The following is a 16686-nucleotide window of genomic DNA, read 5'->3' on the forward strand; positions in this document are numbered from 1 at the left end:
GAAAAGTTGATAGCGGTTATTGTACACGAAACGATTGAGTCATGAATTCCAAAACAGTGCAAGTCCACTTTTTCACGCCACATACGTATGTGCGTGTACGAAGGTTACAGGCCAAGAACGCATAAAGCGGATTGTTTTACTTTTTACAGATAATTTTTAAATTTAACGCGTTGTCGAAATTCAATAAATGCGATCCAATGTTAGGAAGATTGCCTTTTCACTTACTTTCGCAGCCAAACATATGTTTTTTTCTTTTCCTTTCCAAAATCTTCATGATATTTCTAGTGATAATATTAAAATTCGCTTCAGCTTGATGGCCCAGTAATTGAAATTGGTTTTACATAGACTACAAACATAAATCATTACGGAAGCGTACTCAACTCAAACACACAAATACGTAAAACTACGATAGCATACTTTACGAATTTTTTGTAACTAGGTATCGCAAATATTTGCGATAAATCAGTTGCAACTTGTACAGTTATATTATCACACATGCCGAATATTATTATTTCGTATTATTCCGTATCAAATGTAATCGCGAGAATTGCATCTTATTACAGCGTTAACGAAGCTTCGTACAACTCACGTAACATATTCATAAAGGTTTCCTATAAATGGAATAGGCATTGAAACCTATATAAAAAAGAAAAATGATCGAAAAACCTTTCCCTCGATTACAGTTATCATTTTTCTACATTTATATAGAATCATTGGCAAACTATAATCAACAAAGGGAAAACCGAACCTCTAATGTACTACCAATCTGCGGTTGAGGTGAAACTATGTATTTGTAAAACAGTAAAATCAGACGAAAGATATGCACAAAAGAATCGAGATGCGACGTTAATAAACTTACGGTTTGTATTATAACTACGGAGAAACGTGATAAGTCACCATTTACCATTTTAGCAGCGGCAAGTTTTAAACTCCATCTACAAAATTTTTCCTATTGGAATTGATTCCAATTTGATTTCCTATTTTCCTTGGTTTCAAAATTATACATGTATTTTCCCGTTGCCTGCTGTAATTTTAAACATATTCACCGTCATATCATAATTAGTAAATTAAAATATTACTTCCTTAAATTGATAGTTATATCAATTTCACTCTTTTCTTACTTTTGCTATTTTTGAAAATCTCGCTTCTTCCTCTCCTTTCCGTTCCAGAAAAACACCTCTTCTTTCCATTCTCAAATATGTCATATTAAGATAATATACTCGTTTCCAATGGTAATATTTTATTTTTATATTTAATGGTCATATTTTAAAATGAAGAAACAAACGACCCATCTACTTATTAGGTTCTTCCTAACCTTCGAATGAAATAACCGTACCCAAACTTTTGGCCGAATATATTTCATCTTTTATTTCCATGTTGACTTTCTATTTCGTTCGATTAAATAACGAGAATGTCGAAACGTTATAGTTGAACAGCTTCAAGTATAACTCAGCGAGTCGAAAAGTCGAATAGATTCGCCATTGAAGCATAGGAGATAGTAACGATGTCACGATTTCGCACGATCTCCTTTTTTTCTTTCTTTCGTTTTAGACTGGCCGAAGAAAAAGAGCGCGTGGCCAGTGGTGTGTGCCGAGGCATAACACACTGCAGTCCCCGGTAGCATTACTACAATACATTTACTATTCCGTTCCGCTCGTGTATTTTTCCGAAACCTTATTCTTGTAGGAGCGTTGTTGGCTCGCGGCGAGGAACGCTCGTCGACCGTAGAAAAATTAACAATGTCGTATCCGCGTAATTAATTAACGTACCGAGTAAATTTGTGCAAGGGACATTATCCAATCCCGCGTAAAAAAACGATACGACGAATGCATTCTGGCAAGACGAAACGAAAGGTATGAGCGTTCTTTTACTCTTTCGCCGATCTTTCGCCGATCTTTCGCCGCTCTTTTGCCGCGTTTGCAAGTGCTGTGAAAATCCTATACAATTGGTTTTAAGCGGTTTGGGTTTGGGGCGAGACAAGAAGCTCGTATACACATATCGTTCATATAAATAGACACGCGATTGATAAGAAAAAAGTGAATTCAAAATAAATGTCTAAAGCATTCTCTATAGGATTGGATGCACGTATAGATGAATCCTGTCTTTATCAAAATCTCATCTACTATACTATATATATAGAACTATAGGTTAACTATAGGTTAACCATATTTAGCTACTTAAACTACTTAAATACAGTAGTACAAGTTCAACGTTGAAAAACAAACGTTTCTGTGCTCGATAACGTTGAAGAAATTTCTAAAACGCGAGTGATAGTACAGCTTTTTTATAAACAGGTTTTTATAAAGCCGAGTTTTGTAAAATATGTTAAATATTTTATAAAGTAAGTCCCTAGCAGAAATGTCTTACTCTAAAATTATGCATGTCGATAAAATAAATTTAGCTTGAGAAGAATATTTCGAAAATTTCTTATTGTAAATTTCTTGTAACAAATCGTGCTAGTCGTTAAATCTGCGGGATTACATTGCTGAACCAGCTCTCAGAGCATCTTCCAATCTTTGCGGAGAAACTGTCGAGCGATATTTCGGTGAAACTCGTTCCGCTAATTGCGGAACAAAGGCCGAGGCGAACGCGGAAGCGGCGCATCGAACAATTACGGTGAACAGAGGGTTGAAAGGCCGTCAATCGTTCCTTCTTTGACTTCCTGGTCCAAAAAGAACCCCCCGTAGCTCGGGCAGATTCGGCTAGCCCCGCAATTCTGTGCCTCACCACAAAACTACGTAAACTGTCCAGCGTAGCGCAGTGGCAGTAAACAATACGTATTCTTCGACTATCCAGGTAAGGCAGGTAAACGAACCACGAAACTACCGGTGCACCTGAATTTCGTAACCGAGTCTAATTTAAAGGTGTCACCCTTCACGGAAGTTCGGTAATGTGCACGCTTTAAAAACCTTCTTACGATTCCAACGTAACCCCGGTAACTCCGGCTACTGCATAGCTAGTTGGAAAATAGCTGTTTCGACGATGTAGCCGTAACCAAACAGGACAACGAAATGTTTGACAACTTCGAACGAACTGTACACACTAAATTACTTATCTTAATATAGCTGTTTTATAAACGCTATTAAATTGCTCTATGACCAAGTAAATATTTTCGAGTATAAATGGGAAAAATCGAGGTGCAACGCTTAACACTTTACTTTTCTAATGATGACTGTAACAACGGCAAGTCAGAAGGCGAGAAAAGCCTAGGACTTCGTTACGAGTCTTTGGACTAAGACCTTGCGCTACATATATATGTATGTACGTACGTTGAAAGACAAAATATCACATGATTTTACTTTTTAACGTACAATGTGTTATATTTATTATTTACGGGGCTTACACGCGTGCTTCCAGCGCCGTGTTGGATGCCGCCGAACGATTCAGACCAATACGGCAGCGTGATTCGTGGGCTGCGAGTATCGAATACAAAGGAAAAAGAGGAAAAAGAGGAAGAAGAGAAGGAAGATGGACAACGCACGTATCGTTCGTGGAGACCGAAGATCGCGGAGATTCTTTGATCTTACTTCCACCTTCCGATTGGTGGTAAGTGGCAAGTGGCAACCGTGTCAGAGCTCGTCACACTCCGTAGACCGGCCTAACCGGACCAACTCGACGATTCGCCTAAACATAGCAACGAATCCCCTTCGCTTTTACTTTACCGCGAAACACGCTGAAAAGCCCGAGCCGCTCGAACCATTTTTCTCATCTTTTCTCATTTCTCACTGAACGTGTACGCGCGCCTCGCACTAGCGTAAGCGTTGTCTATTAGCAGAGTTGGGCAAATCTTATTCGAATAACGAATAAATTCTCAAGATATGTTCGAGAATAAGGAATAGCGATTTTATTAGACGAAAAATTATTCGTTACTCGCGAATAAATCGTCATTCGATTTCAGCACTAATTACAAATAAAATGGCAAAACGGGAAACTAAATTGTTGCACAGCCAGCCAGGCGATGAGATGCCGACGCTGCGCCGACTCGAAGCTAAAACGTCCCCGTGGCGTTCTGCTTCCCGGCGTGATACGATTGACGATCTGCAAGCGACCGCTTTGTCTTTGTATTTAAGTAAACGTTCCAACGATGATTTCTCTCTACTCTCTACTCTCTACGTACAATATTCGAAAACATATTCGAACAAGTCTTTATCCGTTATTCTCGAACAATTTCGTTTATCCGCAGTTTTCATTCGAGCAATTATTTGTTCGCAATGTTATTCGATTTTGTCTACAAAGCGTACAGTAAGATACATTTTGCCTCGTTATTAAAATCGTTTGAATATAATTGCACGTCTCGCTACTGGCAATGTTAACGCCGATCGTCATGACTCACGACGAAAACGCGTAGCGACGAATATGGTTCGCCACTGTTTCGTGGACAGTTGCACTTTACTTTATAACGCCCGCTGCATGGGGAAACCTACTGGTTGCCATCGAAGCGTCTAATATCTGTCTATGAAGCCCACAACGTTTCGTGGTTAACAAACGTTCGTTAACAGAAGATGCCTATGATATTGCAGAGCACTGTGATACCATTCGTTACTACGTATAAACAGTTGGATGTAAATTTGTACGTTTTACGTTTTTAAATTTACGAAAGTGATAAAAGTAAGCAACGATTTTTAAATATTTGCGGCAAGTGCAAATAACTATTGTACGTTGCGTTAATAGGACTCGAACATCTGATATTGATACTTATAATCATCCTAATTCTACACCTTGGTTCGTTGTTTTGCTTTCTCTTTCGGGAGTGGCATGCTCTAGTTCGCCTGGCCACGAAATCGTCCATCCGTCAATACGGTACGTCCTCCAGCTCTTATTGCTCGACTTCAATTTTATTTCACGTGATTCAAGCGCAAAGTATATTGAACCAAATCGGTGACAAGTCAAGCGGATCGTTAAATGAACATAAACCGAACATATCAAAAACAGTAAATATATTTTGTACACCTATCACAGTGATTATATGAAATTACAAGTAATTATCACATGTATAAATAGTTATAAATACGCAGTGGAAAAACCTTGTATATATCGTATAACCATTTCAAAAATATTATATCATTTATTCCGAAAATAACGTTTCATTCAACGCCCTGATCATTTTCCTGCTGAGTACATCTCATCGATAAATAAATAATTTTTCCTTTGCACCTTACATGTTAACGAACATATGCTATATAAAAAAAAATTTCCCTATACTTCGACAACATACAGCGAAACTAATAATAATATACAATTAAACTTATTATTAGAAATAAATCTATATCAAATATCCTTATTATAAATTCCTCCAACACTGTCATGGCGATCTATTTTATGCAAACGAGTTTGTAATATGAATCTTAATAAGAAAAAAGAAAAAAGAAAAAAAAAGATAGAAGAGAATTCACTACTTTCACATCCAGGTACATTACACGGTCTTCGATTGAGCGAGTATCTAACTCGCACCCACTCCACGTTTAAACATTCTAGGGAGGTTCAACGAATCGTAATTATTCAATCTCAACGACGAAACGACGTTTCCCATCTATATAAGTAAAAGTTACCATTTTGGCATTAAGCAATTTAAGAATAATATTCCTTAATTTCTGCAAGCAAAGACGCTTCGGTCGATTCGTTTATTTCTACGAATCTTTTATTTCCCCTGCTAAAGTAATAAATATCACCAGTGTAAATATCAAACCACAAAGCATGAATGTGCAAATCATGCCTCTCAAGCCGTTTCTTTAAAAACCCATAAGAAGCTATGTTTTGTAACTGTTGTAGAGTATTTATCTGAAATTAAAATACATGTATTTGTTTAAAATAGACTTCAATTTAAATTTATTAATTACAGAAATGATCGTTTATATATATATATATATATATATATATATAAACTTGAGTTTCTTTTCTTTCTATCTTTCTTTCTTCTTCTTCTTCTTCTTCTTCTTCTTCTTCTTCTTCTTCTTTTAAGTTAAGGGAATTAATAAAAATATATTAATATATATATGTATATATATATATACATATACACTGAAAATTTTATCCGATTTATTCTGTTTTAACGGGTGTTTGGCCAATTATGCGATAATAAATGCATCTATACTAACTTGAGATAACTTATCCTCTATAGCAAATTTATTGTCTGAGTCGATATAAGCCACAAACTTCCGTAAAGGCGTTTCAGCTTGAAATAATATCGGCTCGTGGAATCCAACAACTTCAAGCTGTTGAAATTTCGCTAAACTGTTGCTAGCGTGTGCATACAACCATGCTCTTAACGGTGATATCCTCCTGTTCACCTACGAGGTAAAGATTATTATAAATTAGATAAATATGTGTGAAAATAGTAAAACTAACAAAGTACACACTTTCGATGCGAAATCTTCGTCCCGCAAAGCATACAGCAAATTCATAGCTTTGCAATCGCTATGGCCACAAACTATAATGTGTTTTATATTGTTTATTACAGAACCAAGTTCTAAGGCCGCTGGCTCACACATTGTTAACTCGTCTACGAAATGCTGAGAATGAGGAATAAGATTACCAGCATTTCTTACTGAAAAAACATAAAATTTGACAAAACGTTAAATTCTTCAAAAACTTAAAAAAAAAATTTGTCAAATACTTGCTCTTTGGAATATTTCACACCATGTTTCTTTAGCAAAATCAATGACACATTCAAAGAAAAATTATCTTTCAAATTAAAACATTAAAAACATTAGAAACATTACAGTAATGTTCCATTGTATTAAACTGCAACGTGAAATTGTCCGGAAAAACAAAAAAAGAAGCAACAAGTTTCATATTCGAGGAGATCAATGTCATGATAAAGTCTCGTACCGACAAACATGTCCCCAATGTTTGTTTCCGTAAATCTAGTTGGGATCATCCGGGAGTCCATGCAAGTAAAGAATACTGCCTTTGGCTGTGTAAAATAAGTAACGACAAAAATCACTCGTGCCAATAAATGTTAATATCGCACCTTACATTAGTTATGTAATTTATGCAGTACATTATTTATAATACTTTTTATACTTTCATATTCTAATAGCTTTTTTACACGTTAAATTATGTTACATATACATATGTACATACGTATCTTACGTACATGTATATAGTTTTCATGCATAGCAACAGTTTGAGAAAGAATAAATGCAATAAACATTTAACACAACAATAAAACATATTAATAACAACGCGGATTTTAATATTTGATTTAATAATTTCAACTTTCAAACATTTCAATCTATTATTAAATTAATTTTTATAGGTCACGTTATATCAAAGTAATGTCTGACACATGCTTACCAGATAAAATTTTATCCACATGCATGTAAGTATGTTTCTTACGAATGATTCTTTAGTTCAAGGACATATGAAAACAAACTTGTTCTTTCCCAAATATAATAGAAACATATATGAAATAAACACATATATTACTTAAATTTGATTATACTTTCTCAACATGTATACCTTTTATCACGAATGCCAAAAATAATTGCCACCGTCTTTCGCGATTTAAATATTAATATCAGACGAAACGTGAAACATCATAAAAAGAGAAATATGTCCACAAGTTATCAACAGTGACTTAGAGAAAAAAAAATTGTAACGTACTTCGGGATAATCTCGAACTCTTTGAAACTGTTTCACCATTTCTTCCCTACGGCAATTCCTATATTTCATAATTCCTTTGATTATTCTATCCATGGTAGATACAATACACACTTTGTTACGTTCTATCAACCTAAAATGGTGACAGCACACGATTTCGCCACAGCCGAGCAGAAGGCGGCAATTTTAAATGTATCGCACGACTAAAAAATGAGTATAAAGATTAGTTCAAAGATTACTTAACTTATTCTACTTTTCATTTAAACACAACATTAAATTTAGATTCAATTCGATGACTTTATTTATTCGCATAATTAAAAAATACAGTCTAGTGATACACGTAAAAGCATAAGCTTTTTTTATTCCATGTTCCTTTTATTACTTCTTCATAAATACAGCTGTAAATAAATTCATACATGTTTAATATTTGTTCTTCTTAATATTTGTTCAAAAGGTAACAATCAAAATTTTATACAAAATATAACGTATAATTTAACATTATCGTTATCTAAATCGAAAGATACAATTACGGTTAGCTTGATTGTTGCAATAGCACGGTTTATATAATAAGTATATATGTACACTATTATATCAAGTAAATATAATTTAAGAAAATATATATCTTTGTAACAGGCCAGAGAGAATAATTGCTATACAGAAATAAAATACATAACATCATGGAACCAGGAAAAAGCTTAACCCAGAAAACCATGTATTATCTCTAAGAGCCAAGACAGTATTTACTATAATCGAACAACGATATATATATGTCCACTTAACATGATACTAATAGCGTACAATTTCATACTAACAAGAGTGTGTTGTGCGTGCGTGCGTGCGTGCGTGCGCGCGCGCGCGCGTGTGTGTGTGTGTGTGTGTGTGCGCGCGCGCGTGCGTGTGTGTATTCATTTATTAACACGTACAAGCGTAGCAAAATTTTTAAATATTCTTTCAAATTTTATATAGGATAAACTAAAAATTCAGATTCTTTTCTGAAATACAATATGATTCTTTGAAAATGACAGTATTAATAATAGTTTTATCACAAATTACATATTGAAATTATTCATTCATTAGCAAAATTATCGATTTACTTTAATTAATAAAAGAGGAAAGTTCTCATGCACCTTCATTGTGATGATTCTCTTTTAAAGTGACTCTTAGATTCAATAGTGATTAACAGCCTGGACCCGGGTGACAACGCGCCTGGGTCGAGCTGATTTCTATCTACTTAATGCCGAACTCTGACTAGCACGCTCTAATTTCTCAAAATGTTTTCGTGCATTACGAATATTGATTAATGTTGCTGCTGATGCTGAAACAGTAGGAATAATTATTTCAGTATTTATTAAAAAACGAATTAAGATACTAAATACTTACGGATAGCAGGATCCGACATAATAACCATTACATATGTATTTGATGTAAACACATCGATAAAAGCTGCAAAATTTGTATTTCTAACTTCCATACTTTGAAATTGTGCCGCTAGTTTGCTAAAAATGTATAATTTATAAATATATGTTCAAATTAGTTTATACATACACTTTCTATAGGCAAGTTACCTGCAACTAAGTTTAAACTGTTTTATTATATTAGAAACTTTTTCAAATCGATGTATATCTCTGTGATGTTGCCTTTGACAATAACTAATTACTAAAAATGTTGCCCTTTCAAATAAGAGTACTTCATCGGCATCAATAATATTTGTAAATTGTTTCAAACTCTGTTCAAGCTCTTTCACATTTGGAATCAACATATATACGATTGAAGACCATGCCCTAAACATAATAGCTTGCATGGAATTATAAAATAAAGATTGAAATCATTGTACAGTTACAAAGATATACCTATATAATGTTTCATCCCATATGCTAGTTCTAAAACAAGTACACTCGAGTGGCAAACTAAGTCTTTTCAGATCTTCTTCTCTTTCTCTAAATATCAAATCTCGTTGATCCTCTTGTACTAAATCCATCTTATGTACTAAACAGAATATCTTTGCTTCTGGACTATTTTGTAATATTGCTTCTAAGCAACTTTGATAATAATGCATGTCTTTATCTAATTCTCTGGATTCTACGTCGAAAACATAGATCAAAACCTCTACGTTCCTAAATATATTGTCACGTTGTGATGCAAAATAATTTTCCATGAATGCTTCTTGACCACCGCAATCCCAAAGATTTAACACCAAATTACCAAGGAATCGAACATGACTATGTTCTACATCAACTATTAAACATACCAGTAAATTAATAAATAATGCAGAAGATACAAATATTTGATAAAACTGTTATAAGCCAAGTATTACACACTTGTTGCTCCCAGACGACGTGTATCACGAGCAATATAATTGGCAAAGATTATGCTGCGCATACTAGTCTTTCCTGAACCGCTCTTACCCATCAACAGAACCTAAAAAATATAGAATATTTATTATATGTAAAACTTACATACACGCACGCACGCGCGCGCGCACGAACATCTATTAACAAACGGTACAAATTAATTTAAATGGTTATGATTTTAGATAAGTACGAAATTTGAATACCTTCTTCTTCATCTTGAATTGATAATGTTATATCTAAGAATTAGTTAAAAATCGTATGCGACAGTTGATCAATTGCTGTGTCCTGCAACAAATTATTGAATAATACGATACAGTTATACAATTAAACTGTTTCCATTACATTTATGACAGGAGTACGTTCTGAACATACGTCAAATACGTGGTCAGATGTTAAATTCATAGGTTATTTTACACTGTTCGATGAATCACATAGTACAACTCTATAACCTGTAATAAACGCACACCAATTTTCTTGTCAGTTAACAAATGGCGTTAAATATCATTTACAGATACTTTATGATATCAAACACATGGGTTGTTCAGAATGAAAATAACGATCTCCTTAATAGTAAACAGTCTTATGTTATGAATTATTATAATTATGATTACCCTCTACCTTTTTTCTATGTGATTAACTTATAAGCTAAGTATGTAGCTAACTTCATACATGTTGTCATTATTCACGTATCATTGAAAGATAAGATAATTGAGCCAACTGTATTTAATAAAATGTATAATAAACAATGTATTTATTATTAATCCATATTAACACCTTTAATATTATCAAGTATTATTTCATATTTCTGTAACATTTCGCAAATTTAATCAATCTTTATCTTTTCTAAGTTTCTAAATTATTTTGTTGTTTACGTGTGTATACACACACACACACACACACACACACACAAATAAATAAATTATAAATTTTTAAACTTTCAGGCTGTGCAGCACTGGACCTATTATAACGAACAGAAATGTAATTAATCTAACGTTATACACTTCTGAAATTATTATTTTCTTTAATATAATTGCAGTAAAAAAACCATTTATAAAAGAATTGATATCATTTTACTTATATTAATATACGTTATAAATACAACTTAATCATGCAGAAGGCTTATAATCATACTAAATGATGATTCTATATATAAATACAGAATAATAATTCTTATAAATATGAATATGTCTAACGATAAAAATCTGCAAGATCAAAATGTCATAGTATTATGTATTCAAAGTATCAAGAATAACAGAGAAAATAATAAAAAATACTTTTAAGAGAATTTTGATTTTCAAACAAGCATATTATATTATAAAACAAAACTTACATGTAAATTTACATATGATAGAACAATGTTCTTACAAATGTTTTGGAATATAAAACATGTAAGAACTTTCTCAAATATATCATAATATGATTTTTTATGTATTTGTTCCTTTTTTTCTTAAGTTACAAAAATATATTACATAGACAGGTATGATATAATCAAAGGATTCATTTTTGGACACACGTTAACAAACTACCTGCAATAGATAACGATCAATATTTATATTTACCAAAACAAAAATCAGTTAGTTTTATTATGGACTTAGAAGTATATTATTAAGTTATTAAGATGCAATTTCATACATATTAATAATGTTTATATCGGAACATTATATTCTTTATATAGCCTCTGTTATGCATATAATTATAAATAGTCCTATATATATATTTATTATTGTTATTATTATTATACTCCAAGTCTTAAGTATTTAAGTTCATATTTTTTAAATAATTATTTACATTATTTATAGTATATAGTTAATCCCTATATATGCTTCTTCCAGATAAGTAAGATACTCATTTGTCAGAAATATAAACCGAGATAATACATTTTTAACAAGCACACTTTTTAGTGACAAATATTTTAAAGAGATTTAAACATGTAATTACGATACATAAATTATCAAAATATATATTATATCTATTTTCGAAAGGAAAAGATTGAATAGTTTCGAATACGTTATAAAATTAATTTGTAAAAACATATTTAATTCATTATGTACAAACTCTGGTATAAATAAGAATAAAAATATCAATAGGTACCTACACGAAAATAGCAAATATGTAGTTTTATAATTACTAAACTACGATTTATGCACATACGAAATCTTAAGATATTTCAGCACACTCTCTTTGAATATACAAATTTCTAACTTATCTTTAAAAAGTATATAATAATCCACTGAAAGCTTTAATTTTAACAAGTAAAACCATATTGAAGTTTACAACAATATGTATTTGTTTCCATGTTGGCTAACCTGTAATTGATTCACTTGCAGTCTTACCACTGTTCCAATCTATATTATTCTAAATTTCTTTTCAAATCATATACATGCATATAAATATATATATATATATATATATATATATATATATATATATGTATGTATGTATGTATGTATATATATACACACACACAGTCACCCGCAACGCACGCACGCATATATACATATATGTACATATACGGACTTATTCGGGTTAACCGACAATAGGTGCGGGTGAAAATAAGTATATGCGTGTACGTACTAAGTACTAATGATCAAACCTTGTAAGTGTATGAATAGAGGAATACATGGTGAAAAGGAGAGAGAAAGAAGCAAATGAAAAAGTGGAAAAGAGGGAAAGAAAGGGAAAGGAAAGGAGGGAGGTACAGAAAGAGAGGGAGTGAACGGTGTTCCAGTAGTGGAGGCGCTGTACAGTGGCAGAGGACCGCGGCAGCGGTGGTGATTCAGACTTCTTATCAACCTTGAAAAAAGTGTGGAGAAGAACAGGAAGAGATTCGTCGTCATTGGGCGTCGATTATACGTACGAAATGAGATACCATTGATAAGACTCAGAGCGCCGCGTGGTTCCGCCTCCGCCGTGCCCAAACACGGCACATTACGGACGTGTGGATAAAGCGGCGCCATATATACACGATATACAATCGTATTTTTTCTTTCGCGAGTGCGAGACGACAGAAAAAGGGAGGAGTGAAAACACTCCGAGAACGAAAGAGCAATCGCGACACTAAAGAACATCCCAGACACAGAGAACGGTGGAAAGTGAGAACAAGAGAAGGAGGGAGGGAGAGAGAGAGAGAGAGAGAGAGAGAGAGAGAGAGAGGGAGAGAGAGAAAGAAAGGAAGAGGGAGGGCGAGAGGGAGAGAGAACTAGAGATCCGTGGATGCGGCGCGGTGTCTGCTCCCGTGCGTGCGTGAATCACGCTTTGGAGGTGCCTGTCTATCCCTCGTCTTCGAGCACACCCTATACTCACGACATTGACTCGTTCGAAGACGCCGCTATTCTTCAAAATCGAATACCTTTCACAAGTACCCGAAACTGTCATCCACGAGGAGAGGCATTTTTCTTTCGTTTTGTCCCCTGTTCTTTACCGGTTACCAAGACTATATCCGTATCTGTGATATAGAGCCGGTAATTTCAAACATCATTTCGATAACATCTGCTAAGTTCAAGAAAGCAAATTCTTTTATCTATAACGAAAGTGAATGGATCTTCAAGTCTCATGTTTTCAACAAACAACTTGGTGTTTTTGTCAACATAAAGAATTCTCTGTATACTGTGATTCAAACCTTTAGTCTTTTAGGATTTATATAACGTAAGAACGACTAGGATCTCCGAGGCAGGGGCTAATAGTATTACACAAATCTTTGAACAAAATTATAGAAACGCAGCAACGTAAGGTAGATTGGCAACAAAGGGACAAAAGTAGAAACAACATGTCAGATGAAGAAGACAAACCCCCTGCACCTCCTGTGCGACTTACATCAAATAGGTAATTACATATTCTATGCTATATTATTATATTGTTATAATTTACTAGTACAGAAAAATTTCTCAATGAAAGAATGTATCATTTAATATTAGATATTTTAATATATATTCAGTAACAAATATGCCTAATATTTCAGTCTGTAGTTCTGTACATTTCTATGTAATACAATAGATGTAATATTAGAACGCTGTTCTGTAACACTAAAAGCTGATAAGTTTGTCACACTTTGTATTTTTATTATTTTCTTTACAATAAGTAAATGTCTACATCTTCCAAAAATAGGATAACAGACACTAATCTAGTAGTTGCTAAAAATAAAATCCTACAGTTCAGACACGATGACATTCTGATGTGGGAGACCATCCTTTTAAGTCTTTATATGTAGTCTTACTAACAAACGTGTATATATATATATATATATATATATATATGTATGTATGTATGTATGTATTATACATGTGAAACATATAATTTTTATATTAATTTTGTACATATTTTGAATGTATTAGACATAAAAACTGTTATAACGAATGTAAAAGTTAGTTATATATTTGTATGTTCTATAAATAATAGCTTACTATTTATAAATAATAAAATATATATTAAAGTAAACAATATAACATTTAATCTACAAATTTTATTTATGTATAATTTATGTATATAGAAGTGAATGTATAACTGTAAGATTATTTTGTCCCATTTGATATCATTAGTTAGATAATGATAGATTAAACGTGTTTCAGAGGTGAATCAACACCTAATTTACCAGTGGATATGCGTCCACTACCTAAGGAACCTGATTCTGATGAACGTAAGAAGAAAACATTGAAAAGCAAAATGAAGGTAAAGGAAAATAAGGATAAACCCAACATCAGTTATCCCACCAACTTTGAACATACTGTACATGTTGGATTTGACGCTGTTACTGGTGAATTTACGGTAAGTCAGTTCATTATTTGCAATTTGTTACTATTGTTCAAGATGCACTCGCTTTCCGCTTTGCTACTATACAATGGTACGGAGTATCCAAATAGACATTACATAGTAATTCTTTATCGCATTACATTACTGGTTACATAAATTCTCCAAGATCCCTTCTGATATAGCAAGAAAAAAAGAACTAATTCTTGGATATGAAACATCTCTGATTGAATTTTTATTTGTTGTTTTCATCAATGGAACATTATTAAATTGATATTTATTAATAGGTAACATTTAGCAATCGCTTTGCAATTTTCATTGGCTTATTCATGTATTAATATATTGCATAATAAATGATAATAAGAATATGTGGAAATAAAATAAGTTACAGTACTACAACCTGGATAGAATTTAATTTACTTTGTAGTGCAATTTTTATTATATTTCAATAAATTAAAATTGTGCGTGCGTGCGTGCGTGTGCGAATGTGTGATAAATGAATATATATATATATATATATATATTTGTGAAGAATAATTCATTTGTGAAACGTGTGTCATTGTAAGAGCAACTAGTAATGTATTATTAAATATTAATGCAAACAATTTTCTTTGTCTAAAAAGTATATCTCAAATGGATCTTTCGTACCGAAAAAAGAAATAAATTTTCATCACTTGTTCACATGTGTATGGACATTGTGGAAAAGTAATTTGGTAATTTGTCTGATGCTTCTTATACCTATTATTTTTTCACATGAAAAACTAACTAGACACGTATTTCTTTCAAGCTGCCATTAAAAGTAAGTAATTTAAAATGACCACAAAAGTAGTTTGTTTATACTCCTTCTTATTATACATACACTTAATTTAACTGTTTGTTTTTGTTGCAATTAACAGGATTAAGTTGTTATATTTTATTTCAATATTTAGAGTTTATCATAGATTAGAAGCATATAGCTGCTTTAGTAGATTTATAGATGCTTTAGTCAACGTTGCATTTAATATTATTGCTTTCTTGCAGAATGAATTTTAACATTGGTTTGAGTGCTTACAATCTTACTATTTATTCAACAACTGTAACAATTGGAGTCTTAAATATTTTATATTTGCACGATGTTCTCTTAGTTTTCAGAACTTTGAGAATTATACTTTTGTAAATATTATATCCTAACCTATCAGTTACATCTTCTTTAAAGTTTTGTACGAGTAAGACTATTAATGATTACTTTGAAACATAACTTTTGTTCTTAGGGGATGCCAGAAGCATGGGCAAGGTTGCTTATGTCTAGTAATATTAGTAAACAAGAACAGAAGAAAAATCCGCAGGCTGTATTGGATGTTTTGAACTGGTATGACAGTAGCAGTAAAGAAACAAAAGGTTCCAAATATATGACAACTACAAAAATGGTTGGGGTGGTTGGTAAGTTAATAATATTTACATAATGATTAATCTATAATATTGTTATTATCATATGCCAGTTATATATTAATTAACGAATGAAGCACAGGAAATTTTATGTGTAGCTCCTATTGAGAGGGCGAGTAGCCCCAGAAGCATGGTGGGTATAGGTGTTGGGACAGGAGGAGGAGGAAATATTCGTGGTCAAGCAATGTCACAAGCTTCTGGAAGTTCTCATTCTCAACATTCGCTCAGCAGGTAAGCCTCATATGCTTCCAAGTCTCTTTCTCTTCCTATTTTTGTACTTATTCTGTATATATTTAAATATCCACTGAGAAATGATAAAATTATAGAGTAAGTAGCAGTAGTCCAAGTAGTACACCAACGGATGCTTGCGCGACTAGTTCCGAACAAGAAGATGAACCGCCACCACCACCGATTTCTGCTAGGCCCGAACGTACGAAATCGATCGTAAGTAATGACTGTCTGCAAATTGTCAAAAATTAGAATTATTTTTCTATATTTGAGTGTTGTGAGTACTAAAGTAAAAAGTTAAACACTTTGCAATAGTATACAAAGCCAATAGAAGAAG

The 16686-nt window shown here is 32.8% G+C and overlaps 3 protein-coding genes and 1 long non-coding RNA gene across 11 annotated transcripts in view; 1 reads left to right on the forward strand and 3 right to left on the reverse strand.

Moving 5' to 3' along the window:
- Nucleotides 1–4920: 4920 nt before the first annotated feature.
- LOC126927489 (beta carbonic anhydrase 1) lies at nucleotides 4921–7773 on the reverse strand. 4 transcript variants are annotated; one of them, XM_050743605.1, is made up of 6 exons: nucleotides 7462–7599; nucleotides 7297–7346; nucleotides 6829–6913; nucleotides 6357–6544; nucleotides 6096–6287; nucleotides 4921–5778 (listed from the first exon to the last, which is right to left on the reverse strand). In XM_050743605.1, exons 2-6 carry the CDS (start codon nucleotides 7315–7317, stop codon nucleotides 5569–5571), a joined length of 696 nt encoding a protein of 231 aa, XP_050599562.1. In that variant the 5' UTR covers nucleotides 7318–7346; nucleotides 7462–7599; the 3' UTR covers nucleotides 4921–5568. The 4 variants fall into 4 exon arrangements, with proteins under 4 accessions (XP_050599562.1, XP_050599561.1, XP_050599563.1 ...); XM_050743604.1 differs by lacking the exons at nucleotides 7297–7346; nucleotides 7462–7599 and adding an exon at nucleotides 7606–7773; XM_050743606.1 differs by lacking the exon at nucleotides 7297–7346.
- Nucleotides 7774–7879: 106 nt separating this feature from the next.
- LOC126927457 (ras-related GTP-binding protein A) lies at nucleotides 7880–12225 on the reverse strand. 5 transcript variants are annotated; one of them, XR_007715508.1, is made up of 8 exons: nucleotides 10326–10793; nucleotides 10157–10238; nucleotides 9921–10020; nucleotides 9453–9837; nucleotides 9168–9383; nucleotides 8983–9098; nucleotides 8730–8917; nucleotides 7880–8000 (listed from the first exon to the last, which is right to left on the reverse strand). XR_007715508.1 is itself a non-coding variant. In XM_050743591.1 (8 exons), exons 3-8 carry the CDS (start codon nucleotides 10166–10168, stop codon nucleotides 8826–8828), a joined length of 921 nt encoding a protein of 306 aa, XP_050599548.1. In that variant the 5' UTR covers nucleotides 10169–10238; nucleotides 11284–11475; nucleotides 12045–12225; the 3' UTR covers nucleotides 8022–8825. The 5 variants fall into 5 exon arrangements, 4 of the variants coding, with proteins under 4 accessions (XP_050599548.1, XP_050599547.1, XP_050599557.1 ...); XM_050743591.1 differs by lacking the exons at nucleotides 7880–8000; nucleotides 10326–10793 and adding exons at nucleotides 11284–11475; nucleotides 12045–12225 and having other exon boundaries at nucleotides 8022–8917; XM_050743590.1 differs by lacking the exon at nucleotides 7880–8000 and having other exon boundaries at nucleotides 8022–8917; nucleotides 10326–10402; nucleotides 10572–10794.
- Nucleotides 12226–13633: 1408 nt separating this feature from the next.
- Nucleotides 13634–16686, forward strand: part of LOC126927447 (serine/threonine-protein kinase Pak) — a 6682-nt gene continuing 3629 nt past the window's right edge. The window contains exons 1-6 of the mRNA XM_050743583.1: nucleotides 13634–13775; nucleotides 14519–14714; nucleotides 15947–16115; nucleotides 16220–16352; nucleotides 16448–16565; nucleotides 16665–16686. The exon at nucleotides 16665–16686 is cut by the window's right edge and continues 262 nt beyond it. Coding sequence (XP_050599540.1) covers nucleotides 13720–13775; nucleotides 14519–14714; nucleotides 15947–16115; nucleotides 16220–16352; nucleotides 16448–16565; nucleotides 16665–16686 — 694 coding nt within the window. The 5' untranslated portion in view covers nucleotides 13634–13719. The remainder of the gene's footprint in view (nucleotides 13776–14518; nucleotides 14715–15946; nucleotides 16116–16219; nucleotides 16353–16447; nucleotides 16566–16664) is intronic.
- The window catches only part of LOC126927561 (uncharacterized), a 667-nt gene continuing 116 nt past the window's right edge, over nucleotides 16136–16686 (reverse strand). Inside the window, exons 1-2 of the long non-coding RNA XR_007715630.1 lie at nucleotides 16655–16686; nucleotides 16136–16580 (exon numbers count right to left, since the gene is read on the reverse strand). The exon at nucleotides 16655–16686 is cut by the window's right edge and continues 116 nt beyond it. This is a non-coding gene — a long non-coding RNA (uncharacterized LOC126927561). The remainder of the gene's footprint in view (nucleotides 16581–16654) is intronic.

The sequence above is a fragment of the Bombus affinis genome, chromosome 2, assembly GCF_024516045.1.
Source record: "Bombus affinis isolate iyBomAffi1 chromosome 2, iyBomAffi1.2, whole genome shotgun sequence".
Lineage (NCBI taxonomy): Eukaryota > Metazoa > Arthropoda > Insecta > Hymenoptera > Apidae > Bombus > Bombus affinis.